Source organism: Chiroxiphia lanceolata, chromosome 9 (assembly GCF_009829145.1).
Source record: "Chiroxiphia lanceolata isolate bChiLan1 chromosome 9, bChiLan1.pri, whole genome shotgun sequence".
Lineage (NCBI taxonomy): Eukaryota > Metazoa > Chordata > Aves > Passeriformes > Pipridae > Chiroxiphia > Chiroxiphia lanceolata.
Window position 1 is genome coordinate 10,167,107 of NC_045645.1, and position 24,719 is coordinate 10,191,825.

A 24,719-nucleotide genomic window follows, 5' to 3' on the forward strand; every position below is an offset into this window, starting at 1 on the left:
TTTAACAGTACAAAAAATAATTCAGCTTTATTTACATGGGCATCATCACTCCACAGTTGACCAACGTGGGCTCTCCTGGATGCAGGAAGCACAACGGAGACTTTCAGGGATGGTCCAGGGGAGAGTAGATCTCAGGGAAGTTAGTACTGTCTGCTTCAAAAAAAAAACAAAAAAACAAAAAAACCCAACATTTTCCAGCAAGGTTCATTTGTATCAATTATGCATGAGCATGCAAGGAAACACTGCAGCAGGGAATTTGAGGGTGTGTTTTGGCAAGGCAATGCACACTGAGTGGCCCATGTTTGCAGCAGATGTGAATTAATATGGCATATCTTAAGGCAAGTCAGGAATCTCCAATTTATAGAAGTCATGACTGGACGGGCCTTTTTTTAGCTGCAGTTGGACTGGAAACTTGTGTAACGGCAGACTAAAACTGGAAATAATTATTTAATATTTAATATTTAATACTGGCTGTTTACATTAACTTCCCCTACCTTCAGAAGTTTTAAGTACATTTCTCCAGATCTTAGATATCTCTACACAGAAAAGAGAAGAAAATATGCATCACAATAAATAAAATGTGAGTTTACCTGAAGTTCAAGTGCTCCACTAGAACGTACCCATCTGAGAGAAGGGGGAAAAAAGGAAGTAAATTAGTAAATTCCTGAGCAAATGAAGTCTCAGTGCCTAAGCACAAAGAACATACTGTGGCTTGGTAGGCTGATTTGCCCCTCCAAACTGGTTTGCAGCATCCCCCCCTTCCTGTGCCAGAGAATTTCTGCAGACTTACATCTGCCCTCTGAATTTCGGCAGATCACTGCGTGGCCCTCCGTGACATCAATGACATCCAGCTGTTCTCCAGCTGTGACAGGGAGATCCACTCTCCTCTCACTGGGGACCGAGCACTCAGCAATGGCTGTGTTGATGACACTGATCTCCTTATCATACTGCAGGAAAGAAATAAAACAAGTTACTCCACACTTGTGTGCAATGTCTGTAAGGGCAGTGGGGAGGGATGAAGAGAAGAGATTTCAGGATAGGTTGTGAGGCTTTGGTTAGGGATAAAGAGGGAGAAAAACCCCAGTAACATCCCTGATGAAGATCCCAGATTAGGGGAGAAGGAACAGGTCAGTTAGGCATCTCTGGCAGAATAGCTGAGGACCAACAATGTTCCCCTGTGCATCTTTTAAACAAGCAACATAGCTGTTTTCCTCCTCTGACACAACCAGTTCTCTAGAAAGATACATACCACAAATGTTTCTCTAAAGAACTTCTCTTCTTTTTCTCTCTTCCTGCTTTTTTCTTCACTGGTCTTCTTGAATTTGAAGATATTTCTGCATCAAGACACACACACACACACACACTTGTGAGCTCCTTTTAAATAATCCCTGGCACATTTGGAATTGCAGCTCAAAGCCTAACTCCAGCCTTGTCTGCAATGAACCCTTGGAATAGGAAAGCACACCATTCAGATCCCTCTATTTTTCATAATAGAATGAATATACAACTCAAATATGTTAGTGAGCATAATTTGGGCCCTTTTGTATCTCCATTTGCAATAATTTTTTTTTCTGTAAGCAGCGTGGGAACAAACAAACTCTCTATTGAGTGTTTCAAATCAGTCATGTTTTTATAGAAGTCAACAATTCACTTTTCCCCCAGCAGTTTGTCTCCTTCTGGTTTTATTTATATTCAAACATAAAGGGAAAGAGTCCCCAGATAACTCTCATCCTGAGTCATTTATGGAAGTGGGGCTTGACACAGCTCTCCAGATTTCTCTTGGGTTTTTTAGCACATGGAGGAGAAAGTCACCCAAGCAGACATTTATATGGCACTGTAAAGTGGAAAACATTTTCTTATGCCCCACTTACAGAGAGCAATGGCCATTCCTTCTGGGGCATTCCCTGAGAATGGAGATGCCACTCTTTATGGTACATGAAATTCTAGCTATAGCATTAATTTTAAAACTTAAGACAGATTAAAAAAACACCAAACAAAAACCCCCCACCCATTTGTAATAAATTATTCACCTTTGGCTCACTTTGATGCACTTAAAATTAAGACAAGGGGAAACAAGAGCTGAAATTAGGAACTTCTAGGCTGTGAAGAGATTCCTCCTTGGCAGACTCAGCCTGGAAGACCTGTGATGTCTAAGGAAGGGATGAAATTGCATCAACTTCCTGATGATCTGTAAAGTTATACCTATGACTGTGCACAACACAACCAGCAGTGTCTGAGCAACCCCATGCAGGAGCTCTGTGGTAAGAACCTGGAAAATGGATCTTTGATTTGCATTTCTTTGAAGTCCCATGTACTGGGTCATAAAAAAGCTCACTGCGATGCACATTTTTCTAATCTCAAAGGCAAAGGAAATCTCCTACTTCCATATGAATTTTTGCAGCACCAGTAACGAAACAAACAAAAAAAGTCTTTGCTTTTATGCACAAGGGTACAGCAAGAGGCAATGCAATCAGCCCAACCAGAAAGAGAAGATCTAAGAAATCAGTACTTTAAAATAAGGGCAAGAGGAAACTACAGGCAATTACTGCATTGTGTACAGGGCTTCCAAACACAGGGCTCTTGCCAAAATCATAGAATGGTTTGAGTTGCTGCCTTAAAGGTCATCTTGTTCCAACCCCTCTGCCATGGGCAGGGACACCTTCCACTAGATCAGGTTGCTCAGAGCTCCCTCCAACACGGCTTTGAACACTTCTAGGGATGGATGGGTCATTCACAACTTCTCTGGGCAACCTGTGCCAGTGCCTCACCACCCTCACAGGGAAGAATTTCTTCTTAATATCTAATACAAACCTTCTAAAATAGCAAAAAGGAGTCAAATATACAGCAAGTAACAACTTTTTGCCTCAGCTAAGTGGGAAGCCATGACAGAACTTCAGGATAAGACCTCAGGATACCCCCCATTTGCATACAGCTCAGATCCAACAGTTTGTTTTACCCTTGAGACATTTTCTGCAAAGTTTCCTAAAAGCTGGGTTCAAAGCAGCCAACATAAAATGTCTGTGCAATCAGGGACATCCCACTCCTGAAATCACTCAGGAGACACAGTACAGAGTCAGACAACATGGGGAATACAGAATGGAAATCAAGACCTTTCCACATCGACGATGCTTTTCCTTTTGTCTCTATACTCTTTCGCCACTCGAAGTTTTGGCATCCGGATTTTGAACTTGTCATCCTTCTCTCTGAGAGGAAGAGACACACAGGAATTTAATTTTCTTCCAGCAGACTATGTCCCCTTCCCAAACCCATGTACCTACAGAGTAGTGATTCTTCCCTCTCTTCCCCCACACCCACCACTGAAATGCAAACACTTGCTGTGATTTATACCAGCACGCGCAGCCGCCACAATCATCTGGCAGCAAGACACCAAGACATGCTGTTCTTATTAAAAGTAATTTTTCTGACAAGGAGCCTGCCAGGACAAGGCTGATAATCGGGTCTGGGAGCTGGAGTTTTCCTTCCTTAGGAAAACTATCTGAATTTTCATGTGTTTCAGGGAGCAGCTCTTTCCTTTCCACGTCTCTGGCACTAACTAGGTAACGCTGAAGAAACATTTTTTGGGATGCTACTTGCCAAATTAAACACACATGGAGAGGGCACCTGGACTGTCTCCAGAGGACTGAGTCCCAACCAGCTCGTGACCCTCAGTGGTTTGCAGTACCACAGGCTCCTCAGGGCATGGGTTTGTGCCCAGAGGAACATCTCCTTGGCCTGAGGCCAGCGCCAGGAGAGGGCACCCTCCTTACCTGGGCTCTCTCTGCCCCACCTCGATATCGTCATACACCTGGTCCTCCTGGGATACAGATGCTGTCAATTAAAATGCAGGAAAGAAAACTATTAGAAGATGTCATTCTGAGCCTGGTATTCCAAATGATGTATTTCAGGGGAAAACTGGGGCAGCTGCTAGTCGCTCGACCCAAAGGCGCCAAGGCAGTGCAAAGGCAAGATCCTCGGGGCTCCAAACATCTGGCAAAGCCCCAGTGCAAGGAACGATGCTTGGGTTTGTTAGTTGTGTGTATGGGCAGTTTTCTGGATGGGTTTGGCCATCCAGCTCCACAGATGGAACAGGAGCAGCAGTAGCCAGCCCAGGCAGGGTTCCCATCCTGTGGTAGTGGGTAGGTTCACTCCAGCACCCCCTCAAGGCTTGATTAGTGAGGACGGGTGTTGTGTCCACCCTCATTTATGCCAAGCATGAACTTGTGCCTCCACCAGGCAGAAATAAGTAGTTTTATAGAGAGCTGCTGGAGTGATGTCAGCTCTTAACCACCAGCAGCCTGAAAGCAGTGGTTCAGCATGGACTGCTTCACACATTACCTTCCTTAATATATTCAGATCTGCAGGAGAAATGCTCCTCTTCAAAGAAAAACCCCCCAAAAATGAGCAAAAACACCACCCTCAAGTGAGGTACAAATCTCTATCAAGTCTTCAGAACTAATGCTGCCACATTACATGATTTTCAAAAAGGCACAATGCATCAAGATTACTGTACAATATACATTCTTCATACACACAAAAGTAAATCCCCAAGAGTCAGATACATGTACGTTGCTTACCTAAATTTGGTACCGAAATGGAAACCAATCTGTTGATAGAAAAAGACTTTTAGAAACAAGTCTGCACTTTAGCATCACCCAAAAAGCCAAGAGCCCCCTAAAGCTGTCAGTGCTTGCTGCTGATGGAGACAGGTCTAGCTGCATGAGCTATGTGATATCAACAGCATTTGCCAAAATTACATCCCTTGCTAAATAAGCATTTCCATCTTCTGACAACATCAAGAGCCATGTGTTCATCAAGCAGGAAAGGTCTACATTGCATCCAAAATACAGTCCAAGCTCTGCTGCCCACTCCTACATCGCTTCCCAGCAGCAAGAGGGTTGATGGACAGTTGGTAATTGCAGTCAGTAATAATTCCTTCCTATAAGTCTGCCAATATCATGGGTTGCCCAGGAATTTAAGTGTTACAATGTTTGTAGATATCTAAGGTGCTTTCAGAAACTTTAAGGGTTCTTTGAGACAGGAGGATGGCACACAACCTGATGGGTCCTTCCCTATAATGATATTAGCAGTAATGCTCCAAGGAGCCACTGACATGACAGAGTATCTAGTGTGAAAAGGTTTGTAAGTAAAATAAAATACCCTAACATAAAAGAGGAAAGGTTCAACCTGGAATTTGCAAAGAAATAAAGAGTAGCATTTCAGGCACTGTGCACAGGGTGAGGCACTCACTGGCAGCAGTGGAGGGTGGGTTCTGGAGGCAGCTACTGCACACTCAAGGAAAAGGCAATTTCCCTGGAATCTTATCCAGGGTTGAATATTAGAGTATCCAAAAGGGCACTCTAAGAAGTTCTACAATATCCTCTACCCTGTTAGACTAACAACTCAATAGTAAACTTCAGCAGATGCTGTTGTCAGCTTGGCTCTAAATGGGACTTGGAATAAAAACCCTCAACCCTTAGGAGCCACATCAACAAGGCTGTACCTAATGCCAGCCCACAGGTTGAAGCAGCAGGAATCACATTTCTACATTCCTTTGTGTACCTGTGTCATGCTGAGGTATCAGAAAGGTACCAAAGGCAGCAGAAAGCCTATGAAAACCTGGAGGCTGCTGTAGGACTAGCTCCTGTAGATTCCTGATGCCAGAGATCTCAGAGAAGCTGCACAGATGGACCACTGGCCACATTTGCCATAGCAGCTCTCAATGAGTTGACAGAAACACTTTTGGCATAAGCAATAAAGCTGCATTTCTTACTCTTAGACCTCCTGCTTTCAAATTACTGCAAAGAAGAATGCTCAGGTTTGAAGGGGAAAGGGGTAGGACCACCAACATTTCCTCACCTTAGGTTTTCCTTGAGCCTGAAATTATTCAGCTTCAACTTTTCTATCTTAAACAGGTTTCCAAATCTCTTCTGTTTTTCTGTTCTGTCCAAAAGGGAAACAGATTTTAAATTAAAAGAGGCACTAGGTACTGAAGTACGTGAGAGCTGCAATACTTGTAGCCCCAGAGATCTTGAAGCAGGGAAAGGAAGGTCAGCAGAATTTGGATCTCAGCTCAGCAGTAAGCTTTAAGTTTTAATAGCTTCATGTGGATAATGGATTCACTGGGATAGGCACCAGGACAGCAAAAGGTGCTTAATTATAAAGTCCAAGCTCAAGTCTTTACTTAGGTTTAAACTTTTCTGCATTAATTGAAGTTCTTCTCCTCTGACCCAACAACTACAGGGTGATCCAGGTTTATTTGGAGTAAAAATTGTGCCAAAAAGAAGCATTACCCAGAAGCATGCAGGGGCAATTAAAGGAGACACCAGGGGCATCTGTCTGTGCCACTCTCCCTCACACATTTCTGTCATGTATGCTCTTGAGAAGGATGTTCCATGACACACTCTCCTCTCTGAAGCTTACGGGGGGTTGCAAAGCTACACAGCAATTTTCTAATAAGGTATCTGGAAGCAACCAAGATCTTCCTGTGGGGGACATTACCCATGCACAAGTACTATTAAAATTACTTTATGTGTATCAGCACACATAATCCTGCATGTGGGATCAATAGTAGGATTACATAAAGGTTGGTTTGGGGATTAAGACCCTGACCTCTGAACCCCATGAATTTGGTCCCAAATGGTCTTGAAATTCCTTTACAAGCCCAGGAAGATGCACTGCTCCTCTGTGAGTTAGCAATAGTTTAATTTCTGCTACTGTTCTGCACCCATGTGCAGAAGGGTGAAGGAGAAGCATGGATGCACTTCCCAGCTGGTGGGGGACATGGATGGTCAACCTGGGAACACGTTACCCTCTGGTCAGAGAAGCTTGTGTACTCCACCACACAACTCCCATGGACAATTTGCAGAGAAATGACACCTCCTTTTATTAACCACCCTGTCACCTCCAGGGTTACAGTTTTCCCCTTTTTCCCCTCTCTGACATCTACACTTTAGCTAGACTTGAATCCAGATGCAAGCCAGTGTGAGCCTCACATCCGTAAGGGAAAAGCAGATGTACAGCAACACCTTATTATTCCTCCCACTCTGCTCCTTAGAAGAGAGCCACCAGATGCAGTCCAAGCAATAGTGTGCCACATCCCCAGCCCATATGCCTTTCCCAAAGGCTGTCTCTATTTCTTACAAAGGAAACTTTTTACTGCGTGAGGGTAGGGAACCACACAAAACACAACTAACTTCACGTTTCACCTCTTAATCCATTTGGGAAGCTCAAGCAACATATAAACCCGAGGCTGCAAAACTCATTGGTTTTATAACACACCCCATGGAAGCAGATATCTCGAGAAGTCATATAAAAAAGAGAAGGTTACAAGTTAGTTACAGCATGTCAGGCTCTTTTCAGCTTTCTAACCTCCTGTGATCTCAAACTGTCCTGTTTTATGGGGACAATTTGTCCCTTGAGCATTCCCTCTTTCGACACACACAAAAATGTGCCGTTTCTCAGCTACAGCTGAGCAACACTTTTAACCAAAAGAAGGCAAGTGAAACTGTGCTGTGTGTTTGAATCAAGGAGAGGTCTGTAAGGGTAGTACTTCCAATGGATCGGGACTTCTATAAGAAAAAAGAAAGCCCTCATTGCTTAGGGATTTAAGTTTGATAACTACTTTTTGCTCCCTAAGTATCAGTCAAAGGGGAAATAAGGAGGAAGAGGGGGAAGAAACCCATCCATACAACAACTTTTCTGCAGTTGCATTAAGAAAAAAAAGGCTTCCAGCCAGTACCTGGTGTGTGAGATCAAGGATGTATGACCAGTATTTCAAAATACAGGCTAAGAAATTGCCACTTACTCTGGTTTTGCTGGATTATCACCTCCAATCTCAACATCTTCATATGTTTCCTCGTAGCTGTTTCCTGAAACTTTAAACCAAGGGATGCCATTATCACAAACCACGCTCAGTAGCAATGAGGTGAGGTGAGGTTTGCTGGACAAATTGCACCCAGACTTTTTATGTTTTACTGTTACAGAGGCTTCAAGGTCAGCTCAAATGAATTCCATGCTAGACATGTATATCACTCTCCCCCAGTGTTAATGAGAATTTAGAGCAACGAGGCCAGAATGAGACACTATAGATGTTGAAAGTTAATCTCATCATCTCCCAGGGACCAGCCTGAATTAAAAGTAGCTCCTGTTTGAGCTTCCCCACATGCTGCACTTACAGCTGTCTGAAGTGAAGGAACTTGAGGCATTTGACCCGTAGCTGCTAGAAGACAGAAGTATGACATGGGGATTTATAGCAGCAGAGTTTTTAAATGACATTTCATAGACATGGACACTGTGAAGAGCCCAGGTCCATACTCACAGTCCATCTTGCAATTCTGCAATATCATCGTATATATCCTCTGGTGCCTGCAGAGGCTGCCAAGTGTTTTGGTTCAAGGCTGTTCTTTCTATCCCTGGCTTTGGAGCACCAACATCCATGCTGTGCACTGAAAATAAGAAAGGACTTTTGCTTTAGGAGCTTTTCTGAGAACTTTCTCAGGACATGAACTGTTGAGGGTCACACAACTTATATTTTCCATTCCAGGAGTCAAGGAAAGGCTTTGCTCTGACTCACTTTGAGAAGCAAAAGTTAAGGATTTTAAAAGCTTCTGAGTTTTAAAACATTTACCTTTAAAACATTTTAAAGTCATAAAATATTACAGATTTTACAAAAATTAATATTGATATTCTCAAATCCTTCTCACTAGAAAGCATCCCAAGAGACTATTTCATGGATGTTTGGAGAAATGATTGAGATTTTTTTGGAATGGATCCAAACAATGTACCTGTCCATTGGAATACACCTGTAAATCAACATCCCAGAAAGAAGCCAAGGAGGATGAGTATCCTAGAGATGTATTTCACTGAGGGATGGAATCAAGCATCAGAGTTGCACCTCATGAGGTTAGAAGAAGATTATTACTGGAGAACTCTGTTAAGTGGCAATATTAAATCCTTAAAATTGATTTAAGAGAGCTGGAGTAATATAGAAATGCAGCCAAACAAATAAAAGCGGATAATGTTTCAAAATGAACATGGGAAGCGTTCAAGGCCAGGTTGGAAAGGGCTTGGAGCAACTTGGTCTAGTGGAAGGTGTCCCTGCCCATGGCAGGAAGTTGGAATGAGATGATCCTTAAGGTCCCTTCCAACCCAAACCATTCTATGATTCATGCAGTAGATCTCACTACATGCACCACCTCAATATGGTCTAGTTATGGACCACAACTTCTGTAAAACTTTCAAACCCCATGAAGAAGAAAAGAAGGCAGGAGAGGGACCTAACAATTCTCCTAATTGACCTCTCTGTTGAAGCAATAGCAGGAGGCTCACCACGAGTACTTTGGAAAAAAAAAATCCCAACTGAAATCACCTCCAGCTGTTCAAAGGTGAAGCAAGCCAGCAAGACTTCTTACAAAAACAGATGCCAACCGAAACAGAAAATTATTATGAGGTGATTTAAAATTAAAAAAAAATAATACCTGAGAACCACACCAATAAAAATAACCACAGTCACAGCCAATTTACACTTTCTCCTTCACACTCCTGGTCTGTCCACAGAGACCAACAGAGTTACTTTGCTCTCTTTCATCTTTAAAATGCTACCATATCACACTAATGGCTTGCAGAGGCAGGAGTAAGGCTTTGCAGAATAGAGCCCATGAACATTTGTACCTGAAGCTGCAAAACAGTGTTTACAGAGGAGATGTGACTGGGTTTAATTGTGCAGCTAAGGCGCACATCACCAGCTCCAGTCACTATCTCAGGGTATCATGACAGAAGGAGGCAAAAGTCAGCCTGGTACCACAAGAAGATGGAGCAAGGAATCATCATCCATCCTACTAAGGGACAGAGGAAGCCTTCGGGCTCTCATCCTGCTCACGTCGTTTCTACCACAAGCCTTAGCCAAACCCTTTTCTGAGACTCAATAAATTGTGAGAAGCAGAGGAGTGGATTTCAGCTCTCTTGGATAAGGGCAATCTGCTAGAAAAACAAACACCTGGTTTGAGTTACACAGATGGTTAACCAACTTAGGAAGCTATTTGCAAAGCCAAAATAAATGATTCAGACCAGAACACAAATGCTCGTGCAACCTTTTGCCCTGGTTTAACTAAATTGGTTCAAGAGTTGCATCCAAATTTAACATTATTATTTCCCACATGGAAGAGACATTTGGGCAACAGATGGGACTGAGGATTGAGGGAAACACTCAACGGCGCAATGAGATACTCACAGAGCTCAGCTCTGTCTTTTGCCAGCCCTTGTAGGGTAGGGTACTTTGCAGGCAGGGTACTGGTCACATCCTGCTTCCCTTGCAGGACCTTCATCCCATCTCTGCCATCTTCCTTGGTTCGACTACTGGGAGACATGTATTCATTTCCACCTGTCTGAGATCAAACATTTGGTTTAGTCCATACAGTCTTTAGAAAGAGTTTTCTAATATAAGTTAATATAATTCACATATATATATAAGAATATAAGTTTTTGTGGACTTAAAAAAGTTTCATGCCCTTTTCCATCAGAGATTTGTGGTAGACACAGGTGCTGCCTGGCAGCACTACCTGATTTTTAGGTAGTAGCAGCTGAGGGATGAAGAGGCAAAAGAGAAGGGATTAAAAAAGGATTAAGGGCTCAAGTTTCAACTGTTACCCGAAGACAGGGAGGATAGAAGGAGAAGACACCCTATAATAACTATTGATATTAATCTCAAGGATTACAATACCTTGAAAATTTTCTTCACTTCCAGTTTCTGTCTTTCATGACTTGGTTTTCCCTCTTTTTCATCCTCTATTGTAGCTCTTTCAGGACTGAAATTTTCAGAAATGAGAAAGATCTCAGAACACAGACACTTTAGCAAAGTCGCAAACACATTGGTTTATGACAGTGCCCAAGTAAGCAGCTCACTTTCCCTCTGAATGAGGTAGGTGCTCAAAAGACCACCAGTACTAAAAGTAAGGGCAAATCCAAATCTAAGTCAGCAGATAGTCAGGGATAATAGCAATCATTCTTGGAAGGGAAATAAACTAATGAGATTGTTTCCTCATAGCAGGAATGGACAAGTTAGATCCATTTGCCAGTGGTGGCACCTGGCTCACAAGATGTACCTCTTACCATAGATTTAGGGAACAAGATACAGCAACAGTATGCAGAACTTGATACCTTTTTTTTCCTCAGCATCAAATTTTCCCACTGAAGTGACTCCCTTATCTCATGACCCTAAAATCCCCATTAAAAAAACCCAAACAAACAAACAACAAAAAACAGCCTTCAGACTGTGACAATAATTAAACACTTCAAGGAGTTTGAAGCATGACATTCACAGAGTGAAATTCAGTGTAGACCTTGCCTTACCCACACAGCCTTAGACTTGGAACTAGGCATCCCAGATTGAGAGCCTCATAACTCTCATGCTTATGCTGAAAGACTTCAGGTTACAGTAGGAAAAGACTATGTATCTTCTTGTGTCCCAGAGGAGAAAAGAAAATCTCCCCTCCAGATACGCTTAGAAACCATGAATGCTGACACAGAAAAGCATCACTGTCTACACCGTCCTGGTCATGAAATATATGAAATTTCTTTCTATTTACTGATTGTTACAATATCCCATTCCTGACCTGAGTTAGTTGTGGGGCTAGAAGAAGATTGGAATGGAAAGGAAATTACCTGGATTTGGCAAAGGGAAAAATCTTCTGTTTCTAGAATAAAGAAGAGGAAAGCCTTCAGCCACTTTGCTTTTCTCAGCAGTCAAGCTTTTATACAAGGCCTCAACTGTCATCTAGTATTTAAAGAAATATTTCTTTAGAAAGCCCAGAAGCATTTTACATTTGGAATAGTCATCAGTCAAGGATATTTCCTCTGCTTTGCAGGACAGGGGACACACATATTGACAAACTATATAGGGATAATATAACAGTGCAAGAGATGAGGCCAGTGAAGCTACTGGTCAGCATGAAAGCTATTACAGACTGGAGAGCTTACAGAAGAGGAGTAAGTTTTTTTACTTAAATAAAGATTTCCCAACCTACCATAAAATGAGACTAAAGCCAAGCCAGAGAACCTCCCTGCAAATCACACACAGATAAGTGCATTTGGAAACCTGTGCTGTTTTCTGGGCAATTTGATTGCTTTGCAAGTCAGGATTTGACAGTGGAGTTTGACACTTTCCAAAGTTTTCTCTCTTTTAGCAGGGCCAGAACTGATACCCAGTACATGGTCATCTCTTGGCAAGAAGTGATGTGTTCTCTTGGCCCAGCTACCCGCTGTGAGCTCGTCCATGCAACCAAGCCGGTCTGCTCTAGGAATAGCTGCAGCAACTCCTGCCCCGTGCAATGCACAATCCTGCCTTCCCTGCAGGATATCACCACTGCCAAGGTGCACTGCCACCCCTTTGCAGCAATGTAAAATGAAAAGTTGTAGTTTGCAGCAAAGATTATCCCTGCAGCAGGGGATGAAAACGTGTACAGTTGTGCCCACAACACTTGCCCTCGCTTCTGAGGCCAAAATTCTAAGCCTCCTGCCATGCCAAGCAAGCAGGCTCAATTTGCTTTACACCTTCACAGAGGGACTACCAGCACCAGCTCGTCTTTGGCAGGAACTTCCAGAATAATTCATGGGTTTTCCCTCCAAGAATTCATGATCTTACTATCAGTGTGTGACACTTACTTGGTCTACCACCAACATCCAGATGGTGTTACCACTTCCTTACATATTGCAGTGGAATTGAAAGGAACTGACTCTTCCACTAGTATGCTTGGGAATCTATTAGTTCTTTGTGTCCCCTCTGCAATTTCTTATTTATTTTTTGAGAGTCTTCACAGACAACACACAAGAAACTCTTGGCACGTAAGAAATACAGATATTGAAAATTTTCAAGACAGGAAAGTATGGTGCAGTCAAGACTGTGAGATCAAACTGACTGTGATAACACTTACCTTGTGCTCCTGAGGCTCTGCCTTAGGTACTGGAAAAGATATTTATGAACATATATTACTTTTTAGTCTGCGTTAAAGTCACTGCACTTTTAGTTGCAAAACTCAACTTCAGTTGGGATGCTCAGCATCCAGACACACACGCACCATGGGACATTCACCATGTCCTACTGGCCAGGGTCCTATTTGCTATTAAGCATTTGCTTGCATGCAGAGAACTGCAGCACCAAGCTTGACTGGCCACAGTTTTCATATGAAGCCCAAGAGGGCTGTGGCAGGATCCCCCAAGGAAATTGTCTGACTCCTGTTCCAATGGAAAGAAAAGCAATGTACATGGCAGAAACTAACCTCCAAAAAGAGGCAACCTTGAAAAATGTAAAAGCAGAGCAGTGGCCCCTTTGATGGAGAAAATTATACTGGGAAAAGACATTGATGGAGATGGAAAAGTTCTGTACCCTGGCTCTTCTGTTCCCAAGAGATGCTGAGGTTTGCCTCACTATCTTCTTTTCCTTTTCTTCTACATGGGTAGTATATCATGATTTTCCCCACTGCTGTTTTATTATAAGCATTATTTCACCACCGAAATACTAACTTCTGTCTTGTCTGGGCCCCAGAGTCTTCACACACTGTCAGTGCACAGAGTGACAGCACAGAGAGTTATCCTTGGTCACCTGGAACAATGTGCAGCTGCTTTTCTCAACTTGAAGAACTCTATTATTTCCTTTTTAAATGCCTTATCCCAGATAGCACGTGATTCACCTAACAGTCTTACCTTGTAAAGTACCTTCAATGACACACAAGGTTGTGGTGTCCCCAGACTGATTCAGGTACATCGGGGTTTCTTCATAATTATTCTGCTCTTCAAGTTGAGCACTGAGAAGATGAAAAAGAGAGAAGAGATTTTTTTTTTTCTGTCCCTTTTAGAAGCATGAAAAAAAAATATTCCTCTTAAGGACAACGAATTCAAGTGCTTTGATACTCAGCCTACAAAAAAGCAAAGTAAATCAGGAATTCCTTGGAGGGAGAGGAGAGCCCTGTGCCAGATGTAGGGCTCAGTGAACCTTACCCCCAACTTCACACTACCACTGCTTTTCCTTTGGGAGGACAGGCTGCGTTTATAGGGCTCAAGCACATCAGGAGATGTCATACTAGGATTATAGTCTTCTGCCTACAGCAATCCCTCAAGTAGAAACAGAAACAAAAAAATCCAAGGAAATTGGAGCACAGCATTTTTTCAAGCCTACTCAGGTACTTTGAAATAGGTAACAACTTAGTTGCACTGTTCGGCACGCTGCTTCACATGGAAGGAAACAGAAAGAGGAAAGCAGAGATATCAGAGGGTACGTTTAAAGGTCCTGCTCCTGAGCTTATCAAGCCAATCACTCCATGCCAACACAGCAAGTGGCACGTGGCAGCCACAGGAGGAGACAAGGCATCACGGCTCCAGCCTCAAGTATTGAGTTTCCCAGTCCAGTTCCCACCTCCTCATTCTCCTTTCTTCCTTTCTTCCTCCAGGAATTCACATTAGTGTCATTTGGGAATAGCTGCAGAGAGAGAGCCAAGCATTCCTGAACTACCCACGCAAATCCCCAAGTCTTCCCTCTACCTACAGTGGCAGAGTTTTTGGCATCTCAGGAATGTACCAGGAAGCAGCAAATGCACAAGATACAGCTTGTAACACACCTGGGTGACAGGGTATGGTGAGAAAAGAGCATCAGGAAGAATTCTAGCAAGAACTTCCATCTTTTAACTGAAAAACTATATAAAAAACCTCAGGGAGCATCCAGCTTTCCTGGAATCACCCAACTGTCACAACTCAGAGCAAGGACTAAGTGTAAACCAGAACCTGAGGAACAAGGCACTCAAGGTGCACTTTAACAGTAGTGAAATTGGAGCAAGAAACAACACCTAAAGTCAAGCAGAAGGCTGTGCTGATACCAAAGGCTGTCTCAGCCCCCTGCTCTCCCCTGCAGCCTGGGAAGTGCCTGCCATCTTTCTGGTTCCACAGCATGTTTGGGACATATAGGTCCCACTGAGTGGGACACACACACATACATATTGCATCAATACTGCAAGCAGGGTATTTTGTCCCTAGTGCCATCATTTGATGAAGAGGAGACCAGGAAAACCCCTGACTGTTCACTTCCCCAGCTCAATCCCTGGACTAAACCACATCCTGGTTTGGGAGGTTGGCTGGACATCAGACAGCCCTTTATATAAACCACAGTGCCACGCCAGACCTGAAACACAGCTGGGCTGAAGGATCCCCTGAATCGCATCAGTGAAGGAAGAGTGTTTATCCCCAAATAAGCAGTAAGACGTCAAGATTAGTCAGCCCAAGTTACTATGTCAGGGTGTCTAAGAGACCAGACTTCATTCCAGGTGAGGCTTCGATGAGGGGAATTTCCGTCTCCAAACCACTGTGATTTTGCTTTAATGCTGGAGTTATTTAATTCATTTCCCCAGTTATCATATGGTTAATATTTAGCAAGTGACCTATTGAAGAGACCATATCACAAGTGTTGGAGCAAGAACACTAATTTTGCTGCAATGCATTACTAGAACAGCTCCTTGTGGGGCATGACAGCTGTGGAACTGGTTCCTATTCGACCAGTTCTCTTCTGACAAGTACAGGTTAAAAGCTAACACCAGCCAATGCTGGCAGGAACACCTCATGATGTCAAGAACAACTTGCTGTGTTGATAGCTGCAGGAGTTGTTTGAACACAGAAAGCATTTTAAGAATTCCCCCTCCTTTGTTCTGGTTCAGCTGTTCCATTTCCCTTTTTTCACAGCCAAGACAAAACTATATATGAATATTTTCCTCCACTTTTTCTGTTCTTGTTGCATAAAACCAGGACCACTACACAACCACTCAGGATAAGTCACAGACACATCAGAAAAAGTCAGGATCCCCATGCACATAGAAGTTGTGTCTGTAAGATTTTTGAGCCATTTCAGACAAACTCCAGTGATTTGGACACCACTCAATAAAAATCTCACTTCAGCATCTGGAGACAGCTGAAGAGCTGGGCATGGTGAGGGAGGGCAGTGACTCCTGTACCCTGCTTGTGCTGACTGCACAAACATAGGACCATAGAATCATGCAGGAGAGCAAACTCCTTCACTGCTGGCAAAGAAAATCCAAACACCTGCTGGTACACCAGGGCTTTGTTTCAGCAACAGTTCTCAAAAGCATCTCTTTTCTAAAAACACCGAACTTGAGTACATGGAAAACAGGAAGCAAAAAACATGTGGGAGTCGATGACTTTGAACCAAAGCACTGGCAGTGTTTCCTTTCCACTAGCTAAACCAGACCTAAAGGCACATAGATATGGTTCTCCATGTGGCTTTAACAGCCCAGAGGAAAAAAATAGGGATGAAGCTTTTCCTTTAGGAGGTTCATCCCAGCCAGCTTTGAGTTTTCCCATGTATGTTCTGTTATTCTGTGTTTCTATAACCACAGAAACACGAATCACAGAATGGTTTGGATTGGAAGTTAAAGATTATCTAGTTAAAGACTATCTAGTTCCAATCCTACCCCCCATAAGCAGGAACACCTTCCACTAGACCAGGTTGCTCAGGGCCCCATCCAACCTGGCCTTGAATACTTTCATTTATTTGAACAATCCCTGGAGCAAGTTGCTGCCTCTGGGAGTCAGACATTCTCTCCAGACTGAACTGGGATGCTTCAGATCACAGCATAGGGATGCTCCTGTCACCTACAAGCCACACATTGCCTCCCCACAGGCTCACCTTTCGGGGCTCAAGTAATCCTCTTCACCAGCAGCTGCACACAAACACACAGAGGATTAGTATTTGAAGGCAATCCTGCTCTCCCACAGAACACCAGCTGCAGCCACGGGAGGTGTGACAAGGACTGCCCTTCCTCAGGCAGCACACTGCACAGAAAGGCAGGCGTGAAATAAGACTGCCAGCAGAAACTGGGGATGTGGCTGTGTTAATATGTCATTATTTCATGTTTCCAGGCAACAACCCCAAGCTTTCTAGAGATCGATAACTGAGCAATATGGAGAGGGCATGGAGATGATGGCACATAAATGCAACTAGTTCCCTCCATCAAATTCATATATTTAGAAATGGCAATAAGTTAGAAAAGAGTTCAGTGAAAAACTCTCTTTCCTTCTTATTCTTATCACAGCCAGGGCACACCAATAAGTGCTGGCACATTAAAGCCAAAGAGACTTTAGCAGAGCCCTTCTTATGAAAGGAGCTCCCTTGGAATTCAGCAAAAGTTGTGTCTAAAAATCTGGCTACAATTAAGCCTGTATCTATAAAGAAACACCACTTAGCAGCTTAATAAGTGGTCCAAAATATTCTATTATACAACATCAATAGGGTTTTATTATGGGAAACTGAACTTTTGCATTTCTTGATGTTGGAACACTTAGCAACATTGCCCTCTGTTGTATTTAAAACAGAAGTGGGGGAGATTAGCAGACTATTTTCTAACAATTTTATTGTGCCTTCCCACAGTTGTGCTCCAGAGTCAAGGCATTTCCCATTGAAGAGGAGCGATAAAGATCAGCTCAGCTCATAGGCAGCTGCTGCTGCTTTACAGCCAGCTGTAAACCGCTCACAACACGCTGCACTTGGGAGGGAAGCTGGTTTCTGCATGTGGGATGGCGTCCAGCCTGGAAAACCAGATCCCTTTTCCAGATTAAGAGCAAAAATCAGCCCCACTGAAACTGCTGGGCTATTGTTAATGTTTGAGGAAGAAGTTATAAACAAGTAACAATGTCTTTTTTCTGTGGGCGTGGAAATCATGGCCTAATAGATGTCAATAAACTGCAAATTATTATTATTTTCTATGGAACAAGTTTGGAGAGAAAGACCAGAGATCTCTTACTTATTTCATTTCCTCTGTGGACCAAAGGCAGGATGCTTCGGAAAGTACTGAGGTCAACTGGCTTTGGGGGTCTTGGAGGCTTCCCAGGGGCAGGACCCAGGGATTCAGCTGAAGGGAGAGGTTTCATTCTTGGCCACTTGTTCATGGGGCTGTAAGACCATTTTCCTGCTCTGGGCTGGCAGAAGGGAGGCTCCAATTTCTGCTCCAGAGAAGCACAAGGACAGGCACCAATTAGCCCTCATTTAAGCAAAAATCCACGTAGGATCATTTCTAATCAACTTTGCTTCTTCCCAATTTCAGCATCCTCATTACACAGCAGGTCTCTTACCATGTTACCAGAACGGCAAAGTAAATGGAAATGTCCATTTTTACAGATTTTTACAAAGTGAACCATGTTGAGGTCTCAGCTCTCGACAGCTCCCTTCCTCTGGATTATAAAATACTAGCCCAGTTTTCTGTACTGATAATAGCGTAATCCACCAGGATTAGTGGTGTGGCTGTTTTCGTGTTCAGTCCAAGCAAGGTGGCTTTCCAGGGTAAACAAAGACTTAAGCTTTTCAGTGCCCTGTCACCCAGTGTGACGTTAGCAAGGCACCTTTGCAGCATTTGAGTTTCCTAGCACCAGTTTCTCTAAGAAATATGTTCTCTGAGTTTAAATATGACCTTTTGCACAGCTGGGAGGGTGTAGAGGGGGGAATTCAGGTTTAAGCCATTTTAATTAGAATTAAACTGTCTTCGCAGATGAGCCAAACCTTTCTGTGTCTGCGTGAAACTGAAGAGCAGGGTCCAGTCACATTTACCTTGTGACTGAAAAAGGCCAAAGCAGACCAAAACCGAAGATACTCCCCTGTTCTCAGTCTTCATCCTATTCTCATAATGTGGACGATTTCCTTAAGTGAGTTTAAAAAATTGGTGGAGATGGAGACCCTCCCCTTCCCAAGCTCAGCAGCAGTTGGGACCCATTCTTATCTCCAGAACCTCCAGAGAAAGAAAAAAACATTCCAATGGACCGGTTTGGCCTCTTGTTTGAAGGTCCTGACTTTTAACAGCTTTTCTCTCCAGCTGCTCTACCCTGTACTTCCATAACACATATGCATATAATGGCCTGGGTCGGAAGGAACCTTAAAGATCATCTCATTCAACCCCCTGCCATGGGCAGGGACACCTTCCACTAGACCAGGTTGCTCAGAGCTCCATCCAACCTGGCCTTGGACACTTCCAGGGATGAGGCAGCCACAGCTGTCTGTCACCTGTGCCAGTGCCTCACCACTGTCACAGGGAAGAATTTCTTCCTAATATTTAATCTAAACCTACTCTTTTTCGGTTTGAAGTCATTCCCCCTTGTCCTGTCGCTACATGCCTTTGTAAATAGTCTCTCCTCTATATATATGTTCAGTGTTAAGAATATACCTTACTGTACCTTTCTGGTGCTGTGGTTTCTCTCTTGGTGGACGATACCTGCCTGGCAGAATGCAGTTGCCACCGTGCCCTCAGCACCTGCCCCATCAGAGCTCCTGTGTCCTCTGGAAGCCTGGGGAAGAGCTGTCCCACTGCCATACAGAGCATCCTTCTTCTTGGTATGCCAGTCCAGCACAGCCTTATTTCCAGAGGGTCGCATCCTGTCGCTGTCCCATGCACAGGAGCACGTGTCACCCTCTGCTCCGGACAAGGGTGCATGTCTAAGTTTGCTGCCTGCTGCATTGGGAGTATTGCACTTGCTTTCTCATTGCAGCATAAAGCCTCTTCCCAGATCTGTAGGATGTGGTGGAAAGAATCTGGGAGCTGAGGGTCCACTGGAGCTGTTTGCCTGATCCTTGTTGATCAGTGCTACACGACAACAGAGGCTTTTCCAAACTGTTTCTGGGGAGAACTCAGTCCTTTCCCTGAGATGTTGCTCTCGTTGCTCTTTGTTGTCCCCCATTGGCTTCCACATAACCCAGCTTGGCTCGAGGCCATGCTAAGGGGCTGTGTTGGGCGAGCACAGAGGGTTGGGAGGCAGGATGGGCAGGTTTTATTATTTTCACACCTCTCTTACTCAGGGGCAGAGGGCTGGACACAGCATTCCCTCCAGAGCCCAGCTTGGACGAGATCTCAGTGGAAGGCTTCTTGAGTGGTTTGCGCCAGCTTGTTAGCCAAGTCAGAGTCATTTTGAAATTTTGCTCTGAGGGCTTTGAAATCAGTCACACCTTCCTGGGTGAGGGGAAAGAGGAGACACAAAATATTTGCTTACAGAGCTGGCAACAGGCAATTTATACAATCATGATGGTTTCAGACAGAAATAGGCTGCAGACTCCACCCTGGTCACCAAGGATGTGCCAATCTTGGCGAAATTTAAAAGCAGTAGAGGAGAATTAGCTCTTTCAATGATCCTCCAAAGCCTCACAAATCACTTCTTATTAAGGCAAAAGAGCTGAGACAGGAGGAAAACACAGGAGCGAGTACAGAAACAACCAGAGCAGCAGGACCAGGGGAGATGCCTGCTTCTCCCAGTGCACCCAGTGATGAAGAATCTCCCTCAGGAGGACCTGGGCAACCACTAAATTTAATGTTTAGCTTCCTGGCAGAGGTGCTGCTATACTGTTTATGCACCTGCTGGGTAGGAAAGCTCCACTTTATTTTTAATACACAAACACAAAATGGGAGAGGCCACTGCTGCTCCAGAGATCTCCATTCCATCCACTGCTTTCTTTAGAAAAACTCCACCATGAAAAGAGAAGCACCAACATCCTCCTGGCAGGCTCCAAATGACCCTGGGACAAAATGTTCTTCCTCCCCAGTGCTGGTTCAACTCAGGTCCCCAAGGCTCTTTGGATGCTTCTCCCCTTGCCTTTATTCCCATTCAGGAAGCAGAGGACATACCACCCAACCAGTAGTACACAATGACAGCAAAAGCATCTCTCAGTGCAGGTGATGAATACTGGCTACAATACTCAATTCCTCTCCCATGCCAGACCCCAGGTAATATATGATTTGAAGAGAGCTAATCAGTGACAGTGCAGTTCAAAAGAACACTTGAAAGAACATTTTGTTTCAGGCCTTCATTCCCTGGTGTCTCACCATCCCACGCCAGAGAAAGAGGACCATAATTTTTGCCTGCAGTGTTGTGGCTTAAATTCAGCCCTGAACTGAACTAGGGAGAAAATATGAAGAAAAATTTATGAGCTACTTAAGTCCTTGAACTGCTCTATAACTTTTTATATGCCATGATTACATTAGGTGCACTGCTCTGGTAGCTTAGTTCAGTGCAGAGAACTGTAAGGCTTCATGAGAACCTGTCTAATGAGGAAATTGGAAAAATTATCTAGGACAGAACTTCGTTATTCTGAAAAAAAGCCCCAGCCTTAAGTGTTAAGACAGAACAGATGAATAGCATACTGAGGTTTATTGCATTTAATTGCACGATTATTAACACTGACAATTTCTCTTGAATAACCCCTTTCACTGACTTTATTACTTTCACAGGGTAGTGCATGATGTAAAGAACCAACCCTTGGGGAGAGGTTTGAATTGCTCCAATTATATTTCATATTAGTGGTCAGCATCTTGATGCTGTGTGAGCTGCCCAGACAGGCTAATCTAGGGGCGAGCCAATGGGAATGGGAGCTTTCAGAAGCATACGGAGGATGAATCAGATTTTGGAAAAAAAATAGTCCCACAATGTACCTGATCCCTCCAGCGATGCCAGACAGGAAATAAAGCAGCTAGGTGCCCTAAATGCAATTGCACCAAGCTTTTGCACGTGCTGCAGCAACAGTTGAAGAGTTCAATGCTGTTTACCTCCCCACACTGATTTTCTTTACTGTAGCACACAGTTCCCCATCAGCGCCCTCAGAGACAAAGAGAAGAGGAAAGAAAAAGTACCTACATGTCTCAACGTGCCCTAGGCAAGGTAGACTCATGAGACATGGGGTTTTTGGTTAGGCACTGTCTGTGACAGTCATGAGCTTGGCACTAAGTTTAATTAAAGAGGGATGGATACAAGCTTCCCTTTTCTTCCCTCAAGTTTTTGTTCCTCTTGCCTTGAAATGGCAGCTTCAAATGACTGGCCTAATTAAGTGGAAGATTATCTCTGCTTAAGGTACTCTCAGTGCCCCTCACTGGAATATAGTTTCCCCAGGCTGTAGCCTGTTAGGATATTCACAGGACAGGGTTAAACTGTACACCATGGCCACCTCCTGCACACCCACATCCAGCTGGACAATCCGTCCCTCCCCAGAAAGCTCCTGCAAATGCTGTTTCCTTGCTCAGGGCTGAGCTTAGCCAGACCCTCCAAGGTGCAATGAGTTCTCCCGGTCTCTGCAGGGATGATTTTCCATCAGAGCTGGGACTGTTTCAAACCACAAACCCATCCAAGCAACTCTCCACTTCAACCCACACACCTTAACCTGGCCCAGGGAGATGCTCAGCTTAAACATAGTGCTGAGTAGGTCACAGGGAGGACACGTGAAATCCCAGTCCTGGTGTCCCATGAGCGCTGGGAGGGCTCAGGTCCCCTGAAAATCAGACCAGTTGAAAGTGAGGAGAATACACTAATAAATTTAAAGGGCTGCCAACTGCTTACAGTGTGTATTTCAGCTACATCTGGCCAAATAATTGACTGTGAATAATACTACATTTGGCAAAAGCCCACGCAAGATGAGAGGGGGAGAGAGTAAAAAGGAAACAAACTTCCACTGGCCGGAAAGCATTAAGGAGTCAGGGGACAGGAGCATTACGGAGTCAGAGGCAGCTAAACTTCCATATTTTCTGCCTAAAATAAAATGCTATCTAACATTAAGATCAGTCTAGGAAGCAAAATAAAACTCAGCTTAAGCCTATGATAAGGGTACCTTTTAGAAGGAGCAGCAGCAGGAGGTTTGTGCTGACATCAAAGTCTAACCAAAGGAATCTGAATTATAGAATCACAGAACAGTTGGATTGGAAGGGATCTTAGAGATCAGCTTGTTCCAATCCCCTGCCATGGCAGGGACACCTTCTACTAGACCAGGTTACTCCAAGCCTATCCAACCTGGCCTTGAACACTTCCAGGGATAGAGCATCCACAGCTTCTCTAGGCAACCTGTGCCAGGGCATCACCACCATCACAGTGAATAATTTCTCTCTAATATCTAATCTTACCCTGCCCTCTGTCAGTTTGAAGCCATTCCTCCTTGACCTGTCGCTCCAGGTCCTTGACAAAAGTTTCTCTCCAGCTCCCTTGTAGCCCCTTCAGGTACTGAAAGGGTGTAATAAGATCACCCCAGAGCTATTCTCCATTAACTAACTAAATAGAATTAATTCTCCTTAGTTTTCTGAAGCCACTTTTCTAAAACAAATCGACACAGGAAGAGAAACCCCATTAAGGACGCGGCACACAGGATAGCCAAGAGAACCAAGAGCCTGTTCCCCTCCTGGAATTCTTCTGGTTTACTCAGTTCTTTATCTTGATTCCCAAGGGAGCTCCGGTGGGTAAATGTTTAATCAGCACTGCCCTCTGCCCTGCCGTGGGACTGCTGGAGTCAAGCCCAGGCACCCCGGGCACGCTGACGAGAGCACACTGTAGATACCATCGACTCATTAACCAGCCGGCTTCTCCCAGAAAAAAAAAATCCAACTCTACTTTTTATTAAATTAAGAGGTACAACTGCAGTTCATCTCAGATTGAAGGGCAATGAAAGGGGCACTGGGAGCCCCTTAGTCCCTGCTTTGGGGCAGAAAAGCAGTGTCTGTGTTGGTCTTGCCCAGAGCAGGAGCAGCGATGAGAGCGTGCACCTCACTCCCGGAATGAACCGCTCCCGCATTCCATGGAGAGAACAGCCCCAAGCTACGAAGCAGCAGCAGAGAACCAAGCAGCAAATCTTTCACCCAGGCCAGGTGCAGAGGAGACAGAACCCATTGCTGCAGTGAGGGTAGAAAGGGGAACCCCGATAGTTACCACGTCCATCCCTTGCTGCTCCAGCATGTTCCCTGCCCTGCCTCCAGCCGGAGTCTCCCACAGCTGCTCCCCGCTCTGCTGCCCGTCCTGCAGCCACGCCAGGTGAGGCGGGGCAAGCCCTAAACACACCTAGGTCAAGCCTGGGTCTGCCCCCGGGGCGGGGAGAGCCTCACCTGGGCAGGGCTGAGCCTGCCCAGCAGTCCCTGACCTGACCCGTGGTTCCCTGAAAAATAAATGCCCACACTGGCAGGTGTGGGATGGGTTCAGAATGGGAGTGATCAGCTTTGGTTTGCTTTGTGACAGAAAGAATGGCACTTGCCCTCGGCATGAGTGCCCCTACAGCACATGTGTCCACATAATGTACATATACATGGCAGCTTGTAGAATCTTAGAATAGTTTAAGAAGGGACCTTAAAGGTCACCTAGTTCCAACCCCCCACACACATACACATAGTTCTCAGGTGTCTTCTCACACCTGGGGCAAGCAAAACTGAGCCCCACCATGCCCAGCAGTAATTCTTACCCCACCTCTTCTTAGGTCTCCCCATGGGTGACACCCACCCTTCTGCAGCAGCCCAGCCTGCACCAGGCTCTTCCCCACAGAGAAGCCAGAGTGATTAAAACAGACATTTCCCCAGAGGAACCAAATGTTTCCTTCATCTCTGGATAGCAGAGTCCAGCAAAAACAATCATCCTTGCTGAAGCCCACACATATTTCCTGGTGAAGCACCCTTTCCATGGTGAGCTGTTTCTCAAAGTCCTAAGGACAGACCAGCTAAATTAGGCAAACAAGACTTTTCCTATCACTGGATATTTCTGCCCTGGAAAACACACTGAAAGGATCTGTCCAAACAATGAGCCCATGTTTTTACAGAGCATGTCTCCCAGGAAAAGCAAGGCTGGTTAGCTTGGCAAGAAGAGAACTAAGAGCCCCCAGGACTTCCTTTTTCCCCTCCATAACTGATCAAATATTATTTCATCTCTTTCTGCAGGAGTGCTGATGTTTTCCTTCA

The 24,719-nt window shown here is 44.4% G+C and overlaps 1 protein-coding gene across 1 annotated transcript; it reads right to left on the reverse strand.

Annotated features, from left to right (window-relative positions):
* On the reverse strand, window positions 1-23,806 carry FYB2 (FYN binding protein 2). Its single transcript, XM_032695789.1, is given in 24 exon segments — window positions 1-150; window positions 591-624; window positions 791-947; window positions 1,250-1,334; window positions 3,111-3,203; window positions 3,768-3,828; window positions 4,575-4,603; window positions 5,857-5,940; window positions 7,805-7,874; window positions 8,175-8,218; window positions 8,318-8,444; window positions 10,229-10,382; window positions 10,718-10,802; window positions 11,659-11,690; window positions 12,927-12,955; window positions 13,696-13,796; window positions 16,679-16,712; window positions 17,793-17,991; window positions 19,208-19,251; window positions 19,254-19,470; window positions 19,473-19,600; window positions 19,603-19,897; window positions 19,899-19,982; window positions 23,707-23,806. Coding segments are annotated over 24 exon segments (2,223 nt in total). The 5' UTR covers window positions 23,734-23,806; the 3' UTR covers window positions 1-140.
* Between the last annotated feature and the right edge of the window lie 913 nt (window positions 23,807-24,719).